This window comes from Fistularia commersonii, chromosome 19 (assembly GCF_037954325.1).
Source record: "Fistularia commersonii isolate RoL2024-O1a breed Wild chromosome 19, RoL_Fcom_v1.0, whole genome shotgun sequence".
Taxonomy (NCBI): Eukaryota; Metazoa; Chordata; class Actinopteri; order Syngnathiformes; family Fistulariidae; genus Fistularia; species Fistularia commersonii.
In genome coordinates, this window is record NC_141302.1 from 3,407,991 (window position 1) to 3,418,010 (window position 10,020).

The 10,020-nt window shown below is 41.6% G+C and overlaps 1 protein-coding gene across 4 annotated transcripts in view; it reads left to right on the top strand.

Annotated features, from left to right (window-relative positions):
• arhgap36 (Rho GTPase activating protein 36) overlaps positions 1-9,787 on the top strand; it is a 40,538-nt gene extending 30,751 nt beyond the window's left edge. For all 4 annotated transcript variants that reach the window (XM_086165930.1, XM_086165926.1, XM_086165927.1 and 1 more), the window contains exons 5-12: positions 2,671-2,902; positions 2,978-3,033; positions 3,354-3,504; positions 5,047-5,195; positions 5,288-5,458; positions 6,452-6,540; positions 6,616-6,842; positions 8,259-9,787. In XM_086165930.1, coding sequence (XP_086022056.1) covers positions 2,671-2,902; positions 2,978-3,033; positions 3,354-3,504; positions 5,047-5,195; positions 5,288-5,458; positions 6,452-6,540; positions 6,616-6,842; positions 8,259-8,602 — 1,419 coding nt within the window. In that variant the 3' untranslated portion in view covers positions 8,603-9,787. The remainder of the gene's footprint in view (positions 1-2,670; positions 2,903-2,977; positions 3,034-3,353; positions 3,505-5,046; positions 5,196-5,287; positions 5,459-6,451; positions 6,541-6,615; positions 6,843-8,258) is intronic.
• The last annotated feature ends 233 nt before the right edge of the window (positions 9,788-10,020 follow it).

The following is a 10,020-nucleotide window of genomic DNA, read 5'->3' on the forward strand; positions in this document are numbered from 1 at the left end:
AATCTGATACATCGCTAAAGAAACAATCAAATCTTGGACTTTTTATCAGTTACTGGCATTGACTCAAACACCCCGGTGATAAAAAATACCCTGGGATTAAGAATCCACAAGGTCCGCCGGCGCCGACCCAACCGGCCCCGCGGAATAATCTGTGCCACGGATGATTGCCACCAAAGATAGCGGAATTCTGACCAGGCTTTAAATAATACTGCACATATGCAGTCTGAGAACTGTGTTTTTGTGGTGCTGAAATATGTTGAATAAGATAATATCTTATTGATCCCCATGGGAGAAATTAGTTTGTGGAAACTCGATAAATGGGAATATGAATATAAATACAAGAGACAATTAAAAGGACGAGGATCATGAATTGAAGAGGATAAATATAAATATACATGTAAAAAATAAATAACCTCTGACGTGTAATAGTATAATCCAAAAAAAAAAATATTTTTTAGATGCATTAAATTCAGTCTATCCGTCCAAATAAATAAACTAAACTAGAAAAAAAAGGTCTCTCCATATTTACTAATATACAGGAATATTCATCACTACGGTAAAAAAATAAGAACAGTAAAGCAAGAATCTTCTTCTGCCAACATCTTAGCACTTCTTCAACAGTGAAAGCTTGTGTTACACTTTTATTACATAAACACTCGCTCTGCAGTTTATTGATTGCTTTTTTTCAATATAATTGCACCATTTATTTTGGTCTTCAAAACCATTTTTTTTTTCTCATGAAGATATATCTTCTTTATGTTTTTTTGCAAGAAAATTGTGGATATTAATTCACGCGCCAGGATGCAAAAGAGCAATTCATTTTTTGTGCAGACTGAACAAAAAAAAAAAAAAAAAGGGTGAGATCAGGAGGGAGGAAGATTTCAAGCTGCCGGAGCTGCTTCCCCCCCGATACTGCCAAGATTTTTAAGTGTCACGTTGACGGATAGTTTTGTCCAAAAAAAAAAAAAAAAAAATCCAAAAGAAAAAAAAAAAAAAAAAAAAAAAAAGAAGCCTGGATCTGCGAAACAGATTAACGAATTGCAGATGCATGCAACCAAAAGAAAAAAAAAAAAAAAAAGAAAAAAAAAAAAAACACTTTATCGCCACGTTAAAAACTCTATTTCCTTTTGGCTTCGGTGTGATTGATGAATTTTTAGGGATTTATCTGTCGTGTTCCGGCAGCCAAATCAAAACAGAGCTGGTGTTAAGTGGAATAAAAATAAACGTCTCTGCGGGAAAAACCAAAATATGGAGCGTATGAGACCTTAGATTCAATCAAAGCGTGTAATAATAATAAATAAAGCCTCCAGGCTTTAGTAGCAATGCTACATTCGGATCACAAGGCGCTTTATTTAGGTGGCTTCGGGCTAATGCTAATAAAGTTAGCTTGGCGCTGTATCGTCTGCTTTGTTTGGATCGTTAATTGGATCGTTTTTATCCGAGCGTCTTCGTTCTCGGCGGTAAAAATCGACATATATCGTGCGCGGGACAGGCGGCTGCAGTTTCCTCTGACAGAAATTGTTTTTTCGGGTCGTAAGCGAGTGATTTATGCACCGTGTCGGAATTTGCGTTTGACTTTATTGGACCGCGGCACCGGCGTGAGCGGCCATCAATCCTCAGACATTCCTTCCACTCCGACCCGTCGACGCTTCCTCGGCCTCGGCCTCCTCTCCTAATCCGCCCTCCTTCAAACACTCGGCTTTTCCTGTTCGGAAAGCTCCTTTTTTTATGTTTATTCGGATTCTGTGTTCCCCCGGAGATGGGATAATTCAAAATAAAGGTCACCAGCTGCCCTCCTTGTTCTTCTGAGCCCTCAAAACAGAACCTAATAGTCCTTCAGAAGGTGTTTATCACCAGCACTAACAAGAAAACACTGTAAAAGAGCCGTATTCACTCAGAAGAAATGCTCATTTTATTTATACCCCTGCATGTTTTAAGCTCATATTTGGCCTTTTTAGTTTTGTTTTTCTGCTAACAAGCACCCGACTTCCTGTTTACAACCCCAAGCCTGTATTTCGGACGTAAAAGGATAAAAAGCGAGTTCAAAGTTGTTTTATTTTCTTTTTTAACCCTCTTATTATGTTAAGGGCCAATTTGACCCATTTCACCCATTGACCCAATGGGTCAAATTGACCCTTAACATAATAAGAGGGTTAAATACGGTCATTTTGGACTATTGAGCGCACCTGAATATAAGCCGCACCCACTTAATTTGAAAAAAAAATAAAAATTGGTACAAATACAGGTCCCACTTGCAAATTTCCCTTTGGAACATGAGATATTTACACAAATTATTTTAACTTTTAATTACATACATACTGTAAATGCTTATGTTCTGAACAGTGCCTGTAACAAATCTGGTTAAAAAAAAAAAAAGATTTAATGTAGCCTGCCAGGAGAAGTCACGATGACTATCCTCATCTGTATCGTTCGCACTAAACCCACTAAAGTCGTGTTCTTCGGTGTCGAAATTAAACATCCTCAGAATTCCTCAATTCTGTCAATTCTTTCGTTGACGCTTTCCATGTCACTTGTTTAAACGACACAATTTCATCGGAAAGCTAACGAGCTTCACGCTAGCCCCAAAAAAATTTAAAAATTCATTTTTTAAGCCGCGTGTGAAGGAAGTAGTGGATAACAGCCTGGAAATGACGGTATTTTCCCCTGCAGGGCGGCCTGTCGGTGGACTCCATCTCCGACCTGGTGGACAGCCAGTCTCGCCTGCTGGAGGCGCTGCAGCTCTCCCACCCGGCTGAGCTGGAGCTGAAGAAATCGTCCGGCGGCGGCGGCGGCGGCGGCGGCGGCCCGGAGGGAAGGACTCAGGCCAAGCTCAGCCTCAACCCCATCTACAGACAGGTGCCGCGGGTGTTGGAGAGATGCTGCAGCCACATCGAGAATCACGGTGAGCATCTTTACCCCGAACCCCGTTTTCGACGGTGAAAAGCGGAACTTAAAATGACGTCCTTTGGGTCTCCAGGTCTTCAGACCGTGGGGATCTTCAGGGTCGGGAGCTCCAAGAAGAGAGTGAGACAGGTGAGGTCACTTCCTGCAAAAAGGAGGTGTTTAAAAACAACGCTAAGAGCGTTTTTTTGGGGGTTCTCTCTTGAGTTCCTTTGCCTACCGGGACGACGGTCCATCCATTTGTTTGAGTCATTCGGCTCCGGTGCTTCCAGATCTCCAATATTTCTTTGTGACGCCCCGAGTTTCCGCTTTCAGAAATTCATAAATGCAGTTCAAGAGAAAAGCTGATGATGTGTGATTTCCTGTTTTTTTGGGACGGACGGACGGAGGCCGTCGGACGTCTGGTCCGCCGGGAGCTCGTGACCTTCATGTGAACTGTGTTTGTTTCTCAGCTGAGAGAAGACTTCGACATGGGCGTGGACGTCCAGCTGGACGAGGAGCAGAGCGTCCACGACGTGGCGGCGCTACTCAAGGAGTTCCTGAGGGACATACCGGATCCTCTGCTGCCCAGAGAGCTGTACCCCGCCTTCCTGCACGCCAACCGTACGTTGGCGCCTGGCGTCCGTATCAAAACAAACCCGTCTCCTAACCTCACCTCCGGCCTCCGTGGAGTTCAGATGGTGGTTCTCAGTCCAGTTCTTCTGAGGGGAAAATGAACTACTGAGTGCATTTTCATGTTCCAGATGTTTCTACACAGGAAATGGCAAGGACGCAAGGGCAGTTAGACGCCGTACAGCGGTATCTAATGTAGATGGGGATTTTTGTCAAGTTAAATGCGCCTTTTAAGCCTTTCAATGATTGTAGCGCTCGTCTTTTTCCAAACAAACTCATTTATAAAATAAATAGCTTGCTCCCGCAAACCCCATCTGATTCCACCTGCCACTTCCAGCTCTGCTAACGGTCAGACGTTGCTAACACAGACGCTGCTAACACAGATGTCGCACACATAGATGCTGCTAACACGGGCATTGCTAACACAGGCGTCGCTAACACAAACGCCGCCAACACAATGGCTGTTAACACAGATGTTGCAAAAATAGACGCTGCTAACACAGGCATCGCTAACACAGACGTCACAAACACAGGCATCGCTAACATAGGCATCGCTAACACAAGCATTGCTAATATAGACGTCGCAAATACAGACGTTGCCAATACAGACGTCGCTAATACAGACATCGCTAACACAGACATTGTTAACACAGATGTCGCGAACACAGACGTAGCTACCAGACGTCGCCAACACAGACATCAGAAACAGAGATGTTGCTAACACAGGCGCCGCTAACACAGGCGTCACTAACACAGGCATCGCTAACACAGGCATCGCTAACATAGGGGTCACAAACACAGGCATCGCTAACATAGGCATCGCTAACACAAGCATTGCTAATATAGACGTTGCTAATACAGACGTCGCTTATACAGACATCGCTTACACAGACATTGTTAACACAGATGTCGCGAACACAGACGTAGCTACCAGACGTCGCTAATACAGACATCACAAACAGAGATGTTGCTAACACAGGCGCCGCTAACACAGGCATCGCTAACACAGGCATTGCTAACACAAACATTGTTAACACAGATGTCACAAACACAGACGTTGCAAACACAAGCTTAGCTAACACAGGTTTGGCTAACACAGGCTTAGCTAACACAGGCGTCGCTAACACAGGCAGCACGAGCACAGACGCTACGCGAACCATCCGGGACATAGCCGGGGCCTCAACGCTGTAAGCTAGCAGTGTCAAATAACAGTTTTCAACGCTTCTTTTTTTTTTTCTACTTTTCACACAAAGCTTAAACTGGGTGGAAAAACAAATGACACAACATATCGTTTCAAAAGATTGAAATCACACGTGTGTGAAAGGTCAATCAATCCCCCGGATACACAACGGGGATGGGCGGATAAAGAGCGTGAAGGCTAAAATAAAGGTGAAAACTTGTTTCGCGATCGCTGCTTTCATAATAAAAATAAAAAACAGTCAGTGCGGGGGCAAAAAGGGAAAGGTCAACGCGATTGTCGCGCCTTGTCGTTTTGCCGTGAAACCATTGAGGTAACCAAGAATCGTACGTCAGTCCTCAGAGGAGCCGACCAGCTGCAGTACCTTCAGCACCTCCTCCACCTGCTCCCTCCGTGCAACTGCGACACCCTGCTGCGCCTCCTCACCTTGCTGCACACCGTGCAGAGCTTCGCCCAGGACACCGTCGGGCCCAACGACGAGGAGGTGGGTCCGGTCCGAAGTCCAAGATGCACCGATCGCTTCCTAAAAGGTACGGCGTCGTTCCCGGCTTCACCTCTTGTCGTCCCTCCGCTCAGATCACCGGCAACAAGATGACCCCCGCTAACCTGGCCGTCATATTCGGGCCCAACCTGCTGCAGAAGGAGCGGGGAGGAGACGGGAGTCCCCACGCCATGGGCATCGAGGACAGCACCGCCATCATCAGCGTCACTCTGGTCCTCATTCAGAACTACAAGAGGCTCTTCACGGTACCACGAAGGGGTTTTTAACCTAAAAATAAAACATTTACTTATTGCATTTTTTTAAAGTTATTTATTTGGACAGATAAACTGAATTAAATGCGCTTAAAAATATTTTTTTTCGGATTATACGTTATACTTTTACTTGAGAGTTTATTTATTTTGTTAATTTTTTTACTTGTATTTTTAGTTTCTCTTGGCCTTGAATGTTTTGCTGCTGCTGCTGCTGCTTATCTCATGATAAATGAAAACATAAAAGATGTAAAACATATCTCATTTCCTTTACAATCTGAGAGGCGAGCATCTGCTTCATTAAATAAATGTGTTTTTTTTCTGTTTTTTGCTGATTGTAATTTCCCCCCGCTGATATAAAAATGTAAAATATTTCAGGATCAGAATACTTTATTGTTCCCAAGGGGGATTTTTTTTTTTTTTTTTTTTTTATAAAGTGGGGAAGAATTAAAAGAAAAAAATAATATAAAAATATAAATATATAAAATAATATTAGTATTTTTATAAATATCAAAATATAAATATAAATATAAAAAAATAAAGAATAAAAAAGCGAATGATAAAAATAAAATAGAAAACAGGAAAAATTGAAAGAAATAAAAGTGAAGTTAAAAGTATATAAAAATACATGTACGGTATATACATGTGTATTTACAAGTACATACATATGATCACATGCAGTATTTATACGAATAAGTCAGGGTTGTTGTTTAATGTTTTGGTTTTGTACTTATTGTCATCGTTCCAAGGCATCACATGACATTGAACCAATGCTAACCATGCTAACCATCAGCGTTGCTAACAAGACAACTCTGTAAAAGAGCCTTATTCACGCCGAAGAAATGCTAATTTTATTTTCACCCCTGCACATTTTAAGCTCGCGCTTGGCCTTTTTTGTTTATTTTTCTGCTAGCTAGCACCCTGCTTCCTGTTTACAAACTTCCGATATAAACATACGCTGAATATCCGCGTGTTTGTGTGCTGGTCCAGGTGTCTGCAGAGCTCCAGCAGGAAGTCCTGATGAGCCTGATCCAGACGGACCCCGACATCATCGACTATCTGCTCCGCAGGAAACTCAGGTTGGATTCGTTTGGTTTTCCGCCGCCGCCGAGCACGAGCGGTCGCATTTGACGCTTGCCGCCATCTTCTCGCAGCGGCAGCCACTTGACGGTGGAGGGCGGCGGCGAGACGGGCGGCCGCAGAGACACGGGGGCGTCTCTGGACTCGGTGGGAGCCTCCAGCGGGAGTCTGAGTCCCCTGGAGCCGCCGTCCCCTCTGTTCCCCCTGGACGGGAACGGCGGCGAGACCAGTCTGACCAGCGAGGTCTTCCTCAACGTGCTGAAACTGAATCAGAACAGGAAGCGACAGGACAGCAGATACGGTACTCGTCGTGTTTGTCGGCTTCTTTCTTTGGGTCAAGGGTTCATCGCTCATGCTGGAAAATGCAATAACTGGAAGATTAAGGAAAAAAGAAAAGACCTCTTTAAGTTCCCTTTGGGGGATTTTGGGATTCCCATTTTCAATGTCTAAGCGTGAGCAAAATATGGTATTTATACACAGTACCTTTATTTCAAATACATTATCAGTCACTAAGAACAACTACATGAATGTGTAAATACAAAATTATATTACAATTCAACAGTGATGAAACTCATAGTTTTTCAGCAAAAATCCCCGCCAATAATAATGATACATTTTATTGAAGGCGCCTTACTCGACACCGTTTGGACATACACATCAAATTCAGATATTAAACAAACAAAGACAATCAAAACAATAAAATAGACAATGTGTTTGAAAAAAACATACATAACAAAAAAATAAGTGTTTGATAATGATTTTTCATAGTCAGTATTTGAAATGTCAAAATATTTCCATTTGGAGTGGCATAAATCGAAGAAAACTAGCAAAACTCTGAACATATATATGTATATATACATATATATATAAATCATGATATATATCCAAATATTTATATATATAAATATATATATATTGATTATTTCTGTCAGCACATTTAAGCATCTTAAACATTTAAACAAATGTGAAAACTCAAACTGTGTCCAGCTTGTAATTGTCAACATGTTGGGAAGGTTTATGTGACAACAGCGCCATCTAGCGGTCAGAGTTATAAACGCAAAATTTCATCATTTTTAAAATCCCATTCATAGAATCATTTATATTATGTCATTTATATTTTTCAAAAAAATGCTTATAAGCCGTAACTCAACCACATTTTTTATAGTTTTTTCTTTTTTTTTTCAGAATGGAAAGGAGTATATTAGGTAAACAATGGACACGCTGAAAAGACAGTTCATTGTTGAACAATACATGAAGGCGTCGTTCAAGAATGTTTTGAAATTTATTTATATTTTTCAAAAAATGTTTACAGGCCGTAATTCAACCGCATTTTGTATAGTTTTTTTCTTTCTTTTTTTTTAGAATAGAAAGGAGTATATTAGGTAAACAACTGACACGATGAAAATACAGTTCATTGTTGAACAATACATGAAGGCGTCATTCAAGAATGTGATGAAATACTGTAAATACGATAAATGTGCCATTCACTTTTTTTTTTCAAACAGGAATTTTCACAGTTTTCTGCAAAGCAAATATTGTGTACACATAGCGATGAAGCCCGTTTCTTTACAACCTATTTGTTTATCTATTGTTATTTATTAATTCATACAAGACATCGCAGAGATGTTTATGACTGTTTGTAATAAAACAGTCTGTTTGTAATAATTGAGATTTCTTCTCTCAAAATCTGACCCTTGTCCCGGTCCGAACCCAACAGGCGAGGGCCCGACGGGGAAATCTATCCGTCACATGCGTCAGTTCCACTCCCACCACAACCTCCTCAGCCTGGCCCAGCCCTCGTCCGCCGCCAGAGTCGCCCAGGACCCGGACGGGTCGGACCGCAGGGGCCCGCTGAGTTCGGCGCTGAATTTCTCGCTGGGCGGGGGAAGCGGCGGCGGCGGCGGCGGCGGCGGCAGCGGCAGCTTCTCCAATCTGAGCGGTTCCGGTGAGAGCAGCATCTGGGTGAGACAGACGCTGCCCGAGGAGAGCAAGACGCCTCCCGCCACGAACTTCTGGGACTTTTTCACGGGGAAAAGTTCGAGCTCAGAGACGATGGTATGATGGAGGAATAAAAAGGGCGGCGGCTGTTTGAGCGCGCGTGTGTGTGTGTGTGTGTGTGTGTGTGTGTGTGTTGTGTGTTTCCTCACAGGTGTGTCTTGTGTTGCTATGAGATCGATCATCCATTTTCAGCTAAAAGATGCTTCATTAATATGGAATTGACTGAATGCCTTGGGTTATAATCATAATACGTTTAAATATGTGCAAATCTTAACAAGGATTAAACTTCTTTCCCTGCTCAAATGCATGAAACCCCTTAAATTACACTCAAACTTTAAATGTGTTTCTATAAGTCCAATGGGGTGTTTTAAAAAAAAAAAACATACGTTTTTGCCCTTAATTGTCTCAGAATTGCCTTAATTGTTACTACATTTTTGTCCCATTGTCCCATTTTTCAAGCCAGAACACGAGTAACATGGAAAAGTGTAACCATGGTAACTGAACTGCGTTTGTGCAGAAAACCATCAACTGAGACAACTATCTGAAATTAAGGAACACATGAAACCTAAGGTAGTTTATGCAGCTTTATCATTGCAACTCCGGTAGTTTGGCTCATCTGTGTGTGTGTGTGTGTATTTGTGTGTGTGTGTGTGTGTGTGTGTGTGTTGACAAAACAAAAAGCATGAAATGAAGAGATTATCAGATTTTTAAAGACATCACTTCGGACTGATGTTGGAAGAGGAGTCGTGGACGGAAAAGAGACGACGTGGAAGAGACTGCAACGAACGCTGGCGTGTAAATAACGTGTCGTAATATATATTTGGATTTTTACACGCACGACCTTTTGACCTGCTTAGGATTGTACCTGTAGCTACATGAGCTTTGCTAACAGTCCGTCATGCAACAACAAACCCCCGTTTGTGTTTATCTCTAATGTCATAAATCACATCTGAAGAGTAGGGATGTGCTAAGTTATTTAAGAAAAAAAAAAACATGTTGATATAAATATAACTAACATAAATCATATATCGATCCTTATATTCAAACTGTCATTTTTTTTTTTTTACAGTGTTATGCCTCGGCTTTATCATCATTTATCATTACATTTTATGTGTGAATTACAGACTACAGGAAAATAAAGCATCGTTTCCGTTCAGTTGTGACATAATCTGTTTTTAAGGGCGAAAAAGCACTTGATAAATCAGAGTTTGACGATTGAATGGAAATAAAAGAGTAGCACTGGTTAAAGAGATGTATTCTGTGCGTTTTACCAAACTGTTAACGTTTTTAGGTACTCTTGTTGTCAAATTTTGACACAGGATGAGATCTACAGCAAACATAAATCTCTTATTTCCCATTTTTTTCAAACAATAAATCTCTAAATATATATAGTTTGAATGGGGTTATAAGACAAAGAGTGCTTTGCCTACTAAATGCCAAATTTGCAATCTGGACAACAATTAACAACAAAGGACGGATTA